At 43.0% G+C, this 16,018-nt stretch overlaps 1 protein-coding gene across 1 annotated transcript in view; it reads right to left on the bottom strand.

Moving 5' to 3' along the window:
* The window catches only part of prex1 (phosphatidylinositol-3,4,5-trisphosphate-dependent Rac exchange factor 1), a 77,175-nt gene that overhangs the window by 17,833 nt on the left and 43,324 nt on the right, over window positions 1-16,018 (bottom strand). Inside the window, exons 13-24 of the mRNA XM_076159273.1 lie at window positions 15,807-15,856; window positions 14,210-14,285; window positions 13,147-13,219; window positions 9,244-9,389; window positions 7,311-7,403; window positions 4,484-4,632; window positions 4,190-4,275; window positions 2,754-2,893; window positions 2,270-2,411; window positions 1,595-1,770; window positions 1,264-1,425; window positions 76-286 (exon numbers count right to left, since the gene is read on the bottom strand). Coding sequence (XP_076015388.1) covers window positions 76-286; window positions 1,264-1,425; window positions 1,595-1,770; window positions 2,270-2,411; window positions 2,754-2,893; window positions 4,190-4,275; window positions 4,484-4,632; window positions 7,311-7,403; window positions 9,244-9,389; window positions 13,147-13,219; window positions 14,210-14,285; window positions 15,807-15,856 — 1,504 coding nt within the window. The remainder of the gene's footprint in view (window positions 1-75; window positions 287-1,263; window positions 1,426-1,594; window positions 1,771-2,269; window positions 2,412-2,753; window positions 2,894-4,189; window positions 4,276-4,483; window positions 4,633-7,310; window positions 7,404-9,243; window positions 9,390-13,146; window positions 13,220-14,209; window positions 14,286-15,806; window positions 15,857-16,018) is intronic.

The raw sequence follows: 16,018 nt of genomic DNA, 5'->3' as shown, positions 1-16,018 counted from the left end.
GTGTGTGTGTGTGTGTGTGTGTGTGTGTGTGTGTGTGTGTGTGTGTGTGTGTGTGTGTGTGTGTGTCCTCACTACCTTGGTCGGGGTCGAGGCCAAAGAGGGAGTTTTTGCGGCCGAAGCGGATGCTGAAAGTCCTGCCGGCGGAGGTGGTGCTCTTGGGATAGGAGACCTGCATCAGGTTGACGTGGCAGTTGGTGGGAACAAAGTCCATGCAGCCCAGCAGGTGATGGCCAACGCCAGCTTGCTTGAAGGTCGGACACGCCTTATTCTTCAATTCAAGGGCAAACTGAGTGGAGGAAGATGAGAAACAACAAAGAAAAGGACAAAAAAAGGGGCAAACTTTAACACACTGCACAGAAACATGGTGTTTAAAATATATATCCTGGTCAAATAGAAAAAAACTCTTCCAGCTCAAACCAGTTCCATGTGACATAGGTCGTCTCAAACCACCAAAACACTGGGGTGTGAGAAGCGTGTTGGTTTTGGCATTAATAGCAATAATGAATTAACATCATTATAATTCTAATGAACATGCATACATCAAATTTCAACAGTGTGATGGACACTGGTGTTTCACGGGGGTTAATGTGACTCAATCAACCTCAGCTGACATTTCTCTGTGTTGTGCATAGATGAGATGCACACGACTACTCCAGACTCGCTCAGGCTGCGTGCCTCCTCAACAAATACAATTCTGGTGTCTGAACACATTTGTAACCACAGGAGCAAAGAAATCGATCAGTCTCCTGCGCAAAGCTGAGTGAGCACTCTGTCCAGAAATTGCTTGAGTCTCTAATGTTTGACCATAATGTCCATTTGGTTGAACTGACCAGGCTGATAAACATTAGCTTGTAGTTTTTACATTACTAGAACCTTAAGTGTTCTTTGTTTTGAGGTAAGGAACCAGCTGATTGGTGGAGTCACATCCACCACCATTTCTATTGTTTGTTTCACAGCAAAACAAAGAAAGTTGTGTTGTTTTTTCACCAACCAGCGTAAGCAGTGCCTTGAAACAACAGCATGATCTATCAGGCACTAAAAGATAATGTTCTTTGCAACTATGCAGTTTTTATTTTGGATACATCTGGATGAAGTCGATCTTGGTTTAATTCCACACTTGAGGTCCCAAAGCATCTGTTCTGATGTCATGGGTACCTTCTCTCTACATTCCTAACTGTTCCTTGTCACGTGGATCTTACAGCCTGAGCTGCCAATACACAAAGTACACATGTGTTTCAGAGAGTGGAAATGTGCGTTTAGTACCTGCTGATAGCTGCTGATCCGCCGCCTGATGCTTTCCAGCTTGGTGTCACAGATTTGCCTGAACTCGTACTGAGGCATGGAAACAACCCGGTCGTTCTGGGAGATGAGCTGGCGGCAATTACGCACAAAAAGGCTGTCATCACTACAAAACGCCTCCAGGATCTGCAGAGACAAGACATACTGGTAAGAACAGATCAATGCTAGAATAACAGAAATTTATGACGCTACAATCTGCATTCCTAGCAGTCTATGTCACCAGGTTATCACAGTTTGACCTTGTTCCTGAGTACAAAAACATTCAGGTACTCATGATTACTCATACTCCTGTTACCTTAGCTGTGAGGCTGAAGCAGCCTTTAGGCTCCACCATCTTCTCCAGCACATGGCTCTTGATGCCGGCCGTGCTGACATACTCATAGACCACGCCGTGCTCCAGATGGACGTTGTCTACAGTCAGACTGACCAGAGGCAGCTCAGCGGAGAGGGAAAGTCTCCCCAGCCGGTGGTCTAAAGCAATGTTCACACATCAGTATACACACTTAACACTTGCATTCTTTATAAAGACAAAAGTTTTGCTTCATTTCTTTTCTCCAATAAATGTTTAGAGGACATCCAAAATCTGATTATGGAGCAAAATGGTCTCAATCACACCCTAATCCCCTAATAAATCTCCTTCATCAATCCCTTTTGAAATGTCACATGTAGTTAAAATACATTCACATTGATTTAGTGTTTGTGAGTGAAGAGCAGCCAGCATCAAAACCACATATGGAACAACTGCCTGCTTTTTAATCTACTTCGTACTTTTTTAATGTAATGTAGTAATGTTGGGTTTTTATCAGAAGCAGAGTTTTTAAATGAGATTATGACTGGAGGGATTCATTTGAATTCAATAAACCACTTTCTCATCGAAAAACAGGTTTCAATCGGGTTTCTTCTTACAAAATGACTGAATGGTCTTTAATTACACTAATAGTTGCTTTGAGCGTTATGTTATTGTTATCACCTGTTCCACTGGTTCCATTCGCCCCCTCGTGGTCAGAGCCATTCTCCACCGGGTAGGGCCTGAAGGAGTTTTCCTCCTTCTCTCCGGCAACTCCTCTGTGCAGCTCGTCCACGTCCTCAAACGCTCGGTACACCCACTGACACTAGGAGGGCACAGAGAGGTTCAGTGTTGTTATAATGAAGGATAAAACTATTTGGGGAGTAAAGTGAGATGGGACATTCAAGTCAAGATCATATCATCGATACAGTAATTTATCCTAGTGTTACATTAACCAGCACACTTATTGCATCACATCAGCACACTGCAGGGGAAGACAGGTCCCTGATGCTGCAAGACGTTGAGCACAAGCACAAATCATTTCATGCAGTTTCAAATGATTACACAGTTGCCACAATACAGCAAGCTTACAATGTTTTAAAACAAGTAATAGTCAGAAATTTAAAAACACTGCCGGACTTCTGGGATAATTTATCTTCTCTCTCACCACGTGGGGAGGTTCCTGGTGTGTGTGCTGAGCGCTAAAGTGCTCCAGGACCTCTTGGTAGTCACTGCGGTTGACGTTGTTGCCGTTGACCTTTAAGATGACCTGGCCGGGCTGGAGACCCGCCGCTGCCGCCTCCCAGCCTGAAACGTGTCAGCACAGGGTTAGAGATCAGAGGTAATACTTCACAGAATGCTAGAAATGTAGTGGGACTGTATGCGGGGAAAAGAAAGGCCTCCAATTTGAGAGTAATTCAAGGGAGAGAGTTTAAACATTGGTCTGTTCAGAAAACATGGGAATGGAAAACCTAACCTGCCACAGAAGTCATAGAAACAAACAATGTGACTCCCATATTCAGTGGAAAGTATGAAAAAATAAAAGCATTCCCCTTGGGCTCATCTCCCAGGTCTATATATACCCACATCTCCCAGAAGACTGAAAATTACTCAGTCCAGTGCTGAAACACGCTGTCCCAAACTACATATAGCTTGACAGCCTGGAAGTCCAATCAACACCTCCATCATCTTCCTTTCCCCATCTAAAAATACCAGCGGTGGCATCACTTCCACCCAGGATGCCTGTGATTACCTAACAAACTGTGGGACTACTTGACCCGTGCATGGAGATCACGCAGGGGGACTGATTTACGACGGGGAAAGAGCGACCGGAGACGCGGCTGAAGAATGCAGACTCTCTGTGCACGAGAGGGAAAGGGAGCGAGAGGCGGGGGAAGGGGAGAAATGGAGGGAAAGGGGAGAGCAGCCCCTCAGCCATAACTACAAAAAGGGAAACCATTTGATCAGATTCCCTGTTTCCTCCTCTCCTCACTTCTGTTTGTGTTTGTGTCGGGTACACATTTGAATTCATCCCTCGCTTAGTCATAAATCTCTCGTCTCTCTATTTCACAGCGTAAACATCTGGTTTATACTGTAGACTGTAGGGCATGAGGATAAAATGCAAAGCTGTGCCACATTTTGCGTGCTTTTTGAACCCAGTGTTACAGTTGTAGCCCTGATCACAGAGCAGAGCGTGTGTGTCTGTGTGTTATGGGTTTGAACCCTGACCGTAGGCAGTCTGGCTGACAGGTGGCCATAAAAATCTAATAAAGGGCCGCTTAAGGCAGGATGTAACAGGTGTTTAGAAGCTAATGTTACCTCATCATCCCTTCAATTTATTCTCTTTTCTGACACAGTAAACACTTTCAAAGCCTTCAGGGGCAATGAAGTCGCCATAACAATGTCAAAATCTATCAAATCTCTTCACTGATCTCCAGGTCAGCGCATGTGTGTGTGTCAAAGGTTGACTCTAAATCATATAAAGACATACTAACAACATCATTTTACCAGAAATCCGAATGCCTTAAATGTTGACTGCAAAGGGAGTGGAAGAAGAATAAATATTATTGAAATCAGCAGCTAATCACAGCTGTGGTCACTCACCTTTCCTGACTGCATGGACATGAGGAGGGGCGGAGCCACAGAGTCTGAAGGACAGGTCATCTGGGTTGTCGGGAATCTTCACAATCCTAGATTTAAAAAAAGGTTAGTCAGACCAGTGTGCCTTGTGTGTGTGCATGTGTGTGTTGAGGGTGCATGTGTGTGTTGAGGGTGCATGTGTGTGTGTGTGTGTGTGTGTGTGTGTGTGTGTGTGTGTGTGTGTGTGTGTGTGTGTGTGTGTGTGTGTGTGTGTGTGTGTGTGTGTGTGTGTGTGTGTGTGTGTGTGTGTATCCTTACTCCTTGGCCTTAGTGGCGACTAGCAGCCGTAGTGACCGTCGTATGCAGAAGGCTTGGCTGATCATCGCCTCCACCTCGGAGAAAGGCCTGAGGAACAGCAGGTCCTCATTAATGGTGTGGATCTTCCTGCCCACCTGCAGACCTGCCATCTGAACGAGGAGGACACACACACACACACATACATATGAGACATCATGTAGAGTTTCAGGAAATCTCACTGAGTACATTAATCACCCCCGACTTCTGCATCTCATCAAACACACTGGACAGAGATGATGTATCTGCTGAACTCATCCTATGAGGTAACATTATAAGTAAGGGATAACGTTTTGTCAGTGGGTGATAATCGCACCCTGAAGGGGATTATTCCACGATAATTCCACTTGGATTCATATTTCCAGATCCAGCTCTGGGCTCAGTATGATCCAAAGAGAAATAGAAAACCAACAAAAACAGAAAACGCAAATGATTCGGTTGGTACTATCTAATATTTTCCCACTATTCATTTTGACAACTCTTTCCTGCAGAATATGGATCCAAACTGGCTTATACATGTAATTCAGCCGCATTATATTTAATGTGTTTCAGGCATGTAGAGTGAAATCAGCTTCAAAATAAACAACTTCACTTTTCCTCATTCTGATAATCCGTTCTGAATACAACTATCCACACTACCGAATGAATTTTCATGTTTTTTCTGGTTGTGGAGTTTCAGTTTTCACAGTTGTTGTCCACATGCTTGGCTGTTAATGTGGCCAAATGTCCTTGAGGTGCACCAGATCAAGATGTGTTTGCGTAATCAGATCTTCTGCGCTGTGCTCCTCTATCCGAGAACAATCTGATCACTAACGGCTGACTTAAGGCGACGTGGAGAGACGGTGGCAGCTCCGCGGGTGACGTAAATACTCTCGGTGCATCAAACAAACCTCCATTTGGGCAGACCAGCATAAGCGTCTAAAATCACTTTACGAATAACAAGCACACATTAGTAAAGGCAGTCATCTTGCACATGTTCGGTCACGTTGTGAGAATAATGCTGACTCTGTTTTCTCTGTGTGAGGCCAGTGTCCTGGGCACAGATCCGGCAGGGTGGCTTTGGATGGGCCGGGCTGGAAGGGGCTCTGATTCTGGAAAACAGCCCAGGATAGAGGCAGGACAACTGGGAGGAGCCACGTGCGACTGAATGTGTGTGTGTGTGTGTGTGTGTGTGTGTGTGTGTGTGTGTGTGTGTGTGTGTGTGTGTGTGTGTGTGTGTGTGTGTGTGATTATACAGCATTGGTGACTGTCTTCACATGACTTTCTATTATAGTATCATATAGTGAAAGAGCTCTATCTGTGTGTGTGTGTGTGTGTGTGTGTGTGTGTGTGTGTGTGTGTGTGTGTGTGTGTGTGTGTGTGTGTGTGTGTGTGTGTGTGTGTGTGTGTGTGTGTGTGTGCAGCCCCTTTCTGAGCCCCCATGGGAATCAGCTGAGCTTCATTCACTGTGCTGGCATACTGGGGCCAATGCGAGGGAGCACAGCAGCGAGGGTCTGCTGTGGTGGGAGCGCGTCGAGTGCAGAAAAAGGACATGGATTAGAGAGAGAGGGGAGAGAGGGAAGGGACCAGGAGAGGGAATGTGGGAAAGAACTGCAAGGAGCAAAATAACAAACGAGGGCGAAAAAAATTACAATGTTTGGGAGCAAAAAAAAAAGAGGTGGATGCTGAGGAGGACATTTCCAATCCCTGTGGAAAAGGAAAATCCCAACATCAAGCAGCATAATAAGCTGGACTCTAACCAGACTGCAGTGATATGAAATAAAGGTTAAATTGTACGAAAATGAAAGAAAAAAGCAACACAGCTCTTCTTACATTAACCTTACAGTGTCTTTTCCACCACTTTGTCATAAACGTCCTTTGTGTTGCACCATGGAGCCAGGACCCATTTACAGTAGATACAGAAACTGGATTTCTTGAAACATTTTTAGATTATCTGGGTGGGACTGACAACACAAACATCTTGTTGATTGGTCAGACGGAGTTTTCTCCAACAGCTCTTCATCAGCATCAGGCTATTCATAAAATGCAAAATAAAACGATTTATCTGCACAATTGAATGATTCCCTAAATTTTTCCGGTTGTTGTTATGTGTGGTGGTGGACCAAAGCTGCCACTTGGTCTTATTTCCAGAAACTGTGCTTCCTCTTCTAAAGGAACTTTGTAGTTTCAATTCAAGAAGGTCTGAAAGGGTCCCAGAGTTTTGGTGGCTACCAAAACAAACTAAATGTAAATAAAGTATAAATGCTACAAAATACATTGCAAAAATTGAATAGAACTTCAGTGGTCCCACATCTGCCCTACCTTTTGTCAGGGCTTCATCTGCATTGTAAATGTGTGGATGTAAAAGCGTAAAACTGAGTGGGTGTATGAGTGAGTGTGCGTCTTTTATGGTGATGTGAGCGAGCATGTCCAATGGCTCGACAGCCAATCAGAAACAAGTCCTTCCACTGGGAACGCAGGCAGATTGACAGCAGCCGTCCACACGATAGACAGCCATTACCTACTGGAACTAATGGCCTATGGCTGGAATGAGGTGTGTGTGTGTGTGTGTGTGTGTGTGTGTGTGTGTGTGTGTGTGTGTGTGTGTGTGTGTGTGTGTGTGTGTGTGTGTGTGTGTGTGTGCGTGCGTGTAATGCAACTGTGTATGAGGGTGTGATTAGAAATGAAAGTGAGAGTCACAGACACGGTTGCTATGCAATTTCTACATCTCGTGCATTTCATCTGTGTGTGTGTGAGCGTGTGAGCTTGTGTGTGTGTGTGAGCATGTGTGTGTGTGTGAGATGACCATCACCTCAGCATGTGAGCCCCTGGTGACAGATTTCACCACAATGGCTTTGTTCTTCTCCTCGATTTCAAAGCCATAGTCTTCCTCCTCAGGGTGAATCTAAGCACAGAAAAATACCCAATTATACACACACGCGGCCTTAACAATGGCAGAGCTTCAACGCTGATTCACACACCGACATGCTTGTGTGCCTTTCCATTCTTTTGCATTGGAAGTATTAAAAGACTTTGCATGACACACGCATAGAATATTCATTTTATTTGCTCTGCTGCATTTGCATCCTTGCATACATAATGTATTTCATTCATCACAGAAAAATGGAACTACTTAATGCTTTCTCATCTTGTAAACTGGATACTGGTGAAGATGCAAAATCAGTTATTTTCCCATTTGGGGAATTGACCCAGTTTGTCTTTCTCTCTTTCCGCACTCTCTCTGGGTGGTCACTGGTCTTATGTGTTGATGATCAGCACATGATCATTGTGTTTCACCGCGTGTCAGGTGTCTCTGCTTATGATGATGTCCTTTGCTTCTTCTATTGTATTCCCCTGTGGCGTGAGTAGTTAAACGCTGTCATCACTAAACACATTAGCTGGCTTCCCTTAGGTAAACTGTTGGGGCCATCTTCCTGCTGCACAGTGCTGATAAGATGCTCCTCTCTAATGTTACGTCCAAGCAGAGTGCAGTGGGAAATAAAGAGTTCCTGCGCTTCTCACTGATAATAGCGATGAGGGAGGATTAGATTAGCTAATCAAGGAAAAAGGCGTTTCCATTTCGAGGAGAAAACCACAGAGTGCCTACTTCCCACATTAGAAGGACAGATGATTCTAGGTTCCCCGAAATATACTACATTCAAATTTGAACAGAAAAGTTCAAACCTAATGGCCAGATCAATATTCGCTGTAAAAGCACAATCACAGTACTTATACAGTAGAGAATACAGTAGAGAAAACACTGGATTTATTGCAATGAATGGTTATATTCAAATTCACAACGTTCCTAAGTAATAATAATTTTGTCTAGGCTTTTTCAGCCTTGGTGGAGGCAGGCAAGGTGCCTTTCTAGTTTATTGTATCGTGTATTTAACAGTTGCTACTTCAATGACAGCAGTTTGGGGTTCAATGGGTGTGAGTAGAGTCCAGAGCCCATTTCCGGTCCATAAAACTTATATTTTATTTAAAAACGCTTCAAAGGCGTGGCAAACAGCCAAACGAAGCCTTCATGGAGGGGGAGTACTTAAAGCTCTCACTTATGGATTTCATCCCATTCTACCGGCACCTGTTGTCACATATCATGGCGGAACATTGTTGGAGTCAATGCGTCACCAGGGATAAAAGGTAGAAAGAATGTAAATATGCATTCAGTAAAAGAAAGCATTCTAGAGCGGGGCAAGGGCTGAGATACCCTCAAATCTTAATCTGAACTCGGCCGTGCAGGAACTAACTTGTGAGCAAATTGAAAGAGAAACAATGCAGGAAAGCTCAAACGTTTTGTTCACCCAGGAAAAAATAGAAGTACAACACTTCTGGTCTCTGATTCCAACCATCACATGAGAAGGAGCCATGTGAGGATGAGCTGATGACGATCATATCCCGTCACTTATCTGCCTGAGTGCTTTGCAGGATGTAACTCTTATCTGTTATCAGAGGGCTGAAGAGGGACTTCATCATGGTCATTACGCTTGATTACATTTCCATGAGACAACATTCATTAAGATGCATACGGTTCAGATCAAATTCAAATGCTCTTATTGTTGTCAGAAGAGAGAATCTCCCAGGAGGGTGTGTGTGTTTGTGTGTGTGTGAATAGCGATGTTAATTGCCTCCAGCTGTGATCTGAAAGAACAGACACGTGCACACATGGAACACGTACAACTGCCTGAGTGTCTGACATTGTTAAGTGTCTGTGTGTGAGTGAGCCTGTGCTTCTTTCAGCTTACCACCAGGGACTTGGCCATGATGTTCTCGATGAGTTTGAAGTCGTTGCGCTGAAGCTGCTTGCTCTTGCTGCCGGTTCCCTCCGTCTCCTCGTCCGCGTAGAAACGGAAGAATTGCGACTCATCCTTGAATTCTGTTTTCTCCAAGACTGAGAAAAGAACGCAGAGAATATCTCAGTTTGCACCCAAGCACAGAATTGGAGCCTTAAAAAACAAGGACCATTGGTAAAAGTTTGAGCACCACTGTGTTACATAACATATTTGGAAGAGCAGTTATTTGTGTTCCTGCTACCTAAGCTTATAAGACTTCAGGTCAGATCAGGGATGTGATGCAGAAGAGCCATTTAAGGACATTTAGCATTAGCTTCAATTAGCTGCCTACCAATTTATAGTTAACCAAGCTTTTATCCACTGTATTAGTATTCCAATGGTAGAAATGTGACTAACATGAACAAACACGGCTTTGGAGTTGGTTTTGTTTGTGGGTATTCTGGCTAAATTGATGTTCTCATTGCAAATTTGGACCTTATAAAATGTTAAGTATAGTTTTTAACATTTGGCCTAAAAGCAGTTTTCAGATTGACTTCAAAGACCTGCAGAGATAAATGAGCATTTGCCTGAACAGAATCAGAAGAAGATGCTAGTTAATGTGTAGACATCCTCTCCATTTTCTCACAAACAAGCTAACGGTTAATTAGCTCATTAGCTGATGACGCTAAAAGAGCATCTGGAGCCAGACCACATCTGGCTCATAGCCAATGCAGCGAAGGCTCTCTGGGGACCAGGCAGAGAACAGTGTGTCATCTGTGTGTGCGTGTGTATGTGTGTGAATCTCACTCTAACACATGTGGCACATCAAACAGGTGTGTTCTTGTAACGGATGCTTCCCCAATCACATCATATTTTAAGCCCAAATGAAACGCGCTTCATTTACTCATTCAACCTAATTTTACTTCTCATAATACCGTCACCTCAGATAAGCACTTATAACTCATGTGAATGCCATTTAACAACATTCTGAATTAGCACTAATACCTCCAGTGAACTGTGCAATAAAAGCAAAATCTTCATTCTGTACTTTGTAGCAGTCTGGGCCCATTGAAGTAGTTTACACACAGTTTCATCATCCACTGGATCACTATACAGATGTAAGCTAAAAACTTACTTTTCCCACTAAAGCGCACTCATTTGGTGACTTTCTGCATCTACTCCAGTCTTAAATGTATTGCGTAAATTGTTAGATATACAACCCTTTAACAGCATTCCACACATGATGGCATGTTTGATTTTCTGTTACATCATCTTCAAGTGCACCAGGTGCAAATACCCGAATAAGCCTAAAATGACAGGGCACATGGTATGACCCTTTACACACGCCTTGGCCACACCTCAGGAAGTTTTGATTCTGGCTTATAGGCGGAACACTTATTTTGTAATACCATGATGTGGGTGGGGAATGTTTTTATACCGAGAACGAATCGAAAGGTTTGCATTGGTGACATGTGACCAAAAAGGCTCACACACACTCATAGTTACAAGATATATGATTGTAATGTAATGTAATATACAACCATGCTGCCAAATATACATATAGGCATTTTGTAACTGTAACGTGTGTGTGTGTGGCTGGGAGGGGGCGTATATTAGTTTATTAAGTATCTGAGGGGCTGAAAGGGGCGTGCATATGCAGGACCAAGATGCAAAGGTATTTAGAGATTTGTAGAGCGTCTGGCATACTCAGAAGAACAAAAGCTTTCGCAAACTGATTACTCAAACACACACACGTACACAGCCACTCCTACTGGCCTTATGCCAATCCAAATGAAGCCTGACCTTAAGGTATTTCCTCTGAATCATAGAAGCCGTATCCATATAATAACTTAATACTGCCTATTCAACTGGAAAGGCGACTCCTCCGGAAACTCTTATACCCTGGCACTGGACCAAACACACTCAAAGACATGCAAGTCGTCATCATGACACCGTAAAACGCTGACAGTTGCTGACAATACTCCAAGAGAACACATTCTTCTTTGTCTTCTTCCTGTTATTTTGTCACTAGAATGGGATTTCATTTGACAGCAGTTAAAACTGTTTGTACAATGTCTGATTAAGTAAGTATGATACTCATGACATAAACTCTTTGCTGAAATAAGCTTGTATCCCGATGGGAGTTAGGAAGAAGACTTACTGACTATTCTGAGCACTTTTAATGGTATATAAACTGGTGGTATACAAACTGATCACCCCAAAATAAGAACACCTATACAATTACTAGTATGACTACAAGTGATGACTGACACAACTTTCCTTAAATTGGGGGAAAATAGTTGTGTGAGGAGTCGTTGTGTCATGCTGAGGTTCATAATTCAATGTGTGTCAACAAAAGCAGTGCAGAAGAACAAAGTCATAAGCATGTGAGACAAGACTAAGGCTTTTTCTGTTATCTGTGATCTCTCAAGTGAAGGAGACCTTCATATCAAACAGATAGACCATGATGGGAGAGAAAGGGAGACAAGAAGAGGAGTAAAAGTTCTAGTGGAACCAGGTGAAGAGCAGTGAAATGTGCTGACAAAGGGCTGGAGAGAGTGACCAGAGCAGAGGTGAGGAGTGCAGACAGGCTGAGAAGAGAAAGGTCACGAGCCTGACAGGCGGAGCAAGAGGAGAGGTAAGAGAGAACAGGTGACACCTCATGACAGATGGTGGTGTGTGTGCGTGTGTGTATTCATTTGTTATTTGTGTAAATTTAAAGCTTTTAATCGCCTACTATCTGATTGAGTGATTGTATAAACTAGTACAATGCAAGTTAGTACAGTTAGAATTCCATATCCGTTCCCCCTGGTGGTTCAATAGACAATCACATTTTGCACTTTTCCACATCGATGCCAGACCACGTTATAACAACCGTGTCATAGGATACTCATCCTATTACATGTGTTATCTTGATGCATCTATTATGACTGCAGAGACTGCAGAGCTTGTTACATTCTGTGCCTACGATGCTGAGGTGTTGTTGATGTCTTGATTTATATCTCCTCACCTTTTTTGCTGTCCTATATTTTGCCATGCAACTGGAATTGAGTTATGGAGTCAATAGCTGTACATTTGCCTGATGAAGACTTGGAGTGGTTGGTGGAAATGTTGCCTTAATAAATAATAACCTTTAGGGAGCTTGGCCTGGATGTGCCACCACTTCAGTGGATTCAGAGGTTCTACATTACAATAAAGTAAGTCACACACACATTCACCCTTGATCCAGTATTCAACATCCCCTGTCTACGGTCGTGTTTTGGACAGATGAAGATGACTTATTCTCATTTCAGGCTATGAACTCATCAACAACATTTCCACCTCAAACTCTGCTTTTTCAGGCCTTAACCAGTGTTTATGGTTCAGCAGCCTGACCCAGACAGCCATGTAGCAAAGCTAAACAGCTCTGGTTAGGGAACACTACTAATACTGTTAACATTCAACACGTGGGGCGGGAACCATAACCACTCCACTACAATGTGGTCAGTGAGGTTACTGGGACTTGGCGAGACTTGATATGTTTGGATACAACTGATGACAGAGTATGAGAGGAGAAGTTAATATTACATTTTTGTGAGTGGAAAGAGTGTGGGGCAAATGTTGAGTGGTGTGGGAATCAGGCAACACAAAAGGAGGAGAGAGAATAAACATGCTTAACAGCAACAACAGTATTAATAAAATGTGAGGTAGAGATGTTGCAAGAGAACAGCCGTAATTGAAAAAGTAATAGGAAAACAGACACAGCAGCATTAGATTTGTATGAGATCCATATTTATGTTTTGTGGTGTCAGTGCAGCTTCATACATCCACTGTGTGTGTGTGTGTGTGTGTGTGTGTGTGTGTGTGTGTGTGTGTGTGTGTGTGTGTGTGACTGACCATGGTGCATGAAGCCATTGTTGCAGAGTCCCACACCCAGCGTCACAGCATCCTCGCGGGTTGAACAGTCTCCCTGGGAAACCAAAAGAATGACGCACATGGTTAGTCAGTTTCCACGCCTGTTTACACCTTCACAGAGTGCACTTAAAATGCAATGTATATTTGGTATTGGTAAACAAGAAGTTATCTTGTTTACAGGGAGCTGTAAAAGAGCGCTGCTTATCCTCTAGATGTGGATAGACACCCACAGACCTGAGGGGTTAAGGTACTTAAGTACCTTTTCCCACACTGGAAAGTGGAGAAAATCACCCTATGTCATTTGAGGGGGTGGTGGTGCGTGTTTGTGTGAGTGTGTGTGTGTGTGTGTGTGTGTGTGTGTGTGTGTGTGTGTGTGTGTGTGTGTGTGTGTGTGTGTGTGTGTGTGTGTGTGTGTGTGTGTGTGTGTGTGTGTGTGTGTCTTTGTTTGGGTAATCTCAAAGCAATTAATAATAAACGGGGGAAATAGCACAAACTTCCACTTTAGGGGAGGGGAGGGATTGTTGACAGGGATTCTGTGTCTTCTGTGTGTGCTTTTCATTCCCCACTGAAACATAAATGGGGATATTAACCGGTCTAATGGCACAGTTTCAGTTTCACTGCTCTCTATGGAGCACAGGCAGTATTGGAAAGAAAGGCAGCTCCACCTATTTTTCACACCTCGCCACACGCAGCCTTTCGCTGGTTGAAGCAGGCATGCCTGGTGAAGGGGCGACGAATCGGAGCGACGCTGGCAGTTTGTACCTACATAACTGTGACTACATGAACTTTTACATGACAGCTACGTAACTCCAAAAATCCTCACAACTCTCATAGGAGCCAAGAAGTCACCTGGATCAAGGTGGGAACTACTATTCAATGAATAAATGCTAGTTTACATCCTTCCATGAATTCAGAAAAGAAAAGGGCAAATCAGCATGTCCTCCATTCAGTGGAGGCTACAGTCAATGTAATTCACTTTGGTGATTGGTGTTTAATTTCTTTGGGTAAATTAGGTTAAAGTAGAATATTATGAAAATGTCTTTACCTGTGAGAGCAGCCAATCCACCAGTTTGCTGGCAGGCACCACGGATTTAAAGGTTTTCAGATGGTGGTCTCTGTCCCTACAGGAGACACAAAAGGTTTGACAAAACACTATTAAATATTATAAAATGCACTGGAGAATCCAGATAGAACCACAGGTATTAGTCAGTGTTTCCAAAGGCAACACATGTTTAAAAGAAAGTACAACATTGTTGTGGTTGTTAAATTCATACCAACCACTTGCAAATGTGTGTGTGTGTGTGTTGTGTTTGTGTATGTTCAATGAAACAGAGCCTCCTCTCTTCTCCAAAAAGCTCCACCACAGGCAGTGTAAGGAAGTGATCATAAAAAAGGCATTTAATTTCTGTTACTCTAGTGAAAGTATCCATATTATTAGAATGATTTGTAATTTGTACTCCAATTTTCAGTCTGGGTTCCAAAGTCAATTTCAAATTCAACCACAGACAAAAATTCCTTACATTTATTGTGCCTTTGTTTCTGATACTGTCACTATTTGACAGATTACCTTAACATCCGTCTGATAAGGAGGAAGTAAACACGTAGAGGGGAAATGCTAGAGAGGATGTGTGGTCAGCTGTGAGTCAAAATGGGTGTATTAGAGCTATGAAGTCAATGCTATCTGCTATTTACATCTAACAAAAGCTCCTTCTGCACCACCCATACTGTGAACTGAACATACAATAATGTCAAATACACATGAAGCCTCTTGAAATATTCTTTGAAATATTCCATGTGCAGCCTGTCAGAGTTCTGATCTGTTTACTTTCACATTGTTCCACTCACAAACAGAAATATAGTGTTGACATGCCGACATCAAAAGATGATTGTTTACAGTTTGATTAATTTTTTGCAGGTCTGGGCAAGCATCATCTTCGTATGGAATAGAATTTCTGAATGAAACATATCTCATCTGAAATAATGATAATAATTATTAGTATTACTGTTGTTGTTGTTGTTACTGTCACTCTCCAATAAGACAGTCTGAGTAGAACAGTTTATGGTTACTTATGATTCACAAAAACAGATTAATTAAAAACAATGTGTCCATCATTCATACAGTGTAATTAAGGAGGAGAGAGAGAGAGAGAGAGAGAGAGAGAGAGAATGATTCATATTTAAGACAGGCTGTCTTGTACAACTATACAGGTTTGCAATTCATTTCAGAATTTTAGAGCATTAGTGTATGATTGTAACTGTGTATGCGTGTCATCATTCACATTATAAATTCATCATCACACATTGACGCACACATTGCGCAATCCCAGAAAATTGCCAAGACAAACAAATAAATAAGTGGCACTCCTTCATATTTCAGCAGCTTCTTCATAAACATGCAGCCATGAAATCCTGGCGTCTCTGTCCTCTGCTGAATATTAAACACCTGAGGCCGATGTAAAAAAAAAAAAAGCCTGGCCAGTTTTCCAAACAGCAGAGGAAAGAGGACGGATGGGGAGTAACTCCTGGCAATCATGACAAAAAAGGGTGACGTGGACCCTTGATGAATATGCATTGATGCACCTGGACAGATGGGTAATTAATGTACAGCGGTCGGAAAGGGGAGGAGGAGGACAGGTACTCACTTGATGACGGGCGTGTGGAGGCTGTGAAGGCGGCAGTACAATCTGACGCCCTGGAAGACAAGAAATGGGGCAGCTGAGTCACTGAACAGGCACGCACACACACTCACCTTGAGTAAACAAGTACAAGCATGGCTTCGGGACAAAAGATTTAGCTGTCAAAAGTGGAAAGAGTTAACCTGAGGCTATGTTTTCATGAATCTTAAGCCCACTAT

The sequence above is a fragment of the Genypterus blacodes genome, unplaced genomic scaffold (assembly GCF_046128005.1).
Source record: "Genypterus blacodes isolate CSIRO-AG114 ecotype Tasmania unplaced genomic scaffold, CSIRO-AGI_Gbla_v1 ptg000094l_1, whole genome shotgun sequence".
In the NCBI taxonomy this organism is placed as follows: Eukaryota; Metazoa; Chordata; class Actinopteri; order Ophidiiformes; family Ophidiidae; genus Genypterus; species Genypterus blacodes.
Note: the sequence above shows the minus strand (reverse complement) of the source record. Positions and strands in the feature narration are given on the sequence as shown.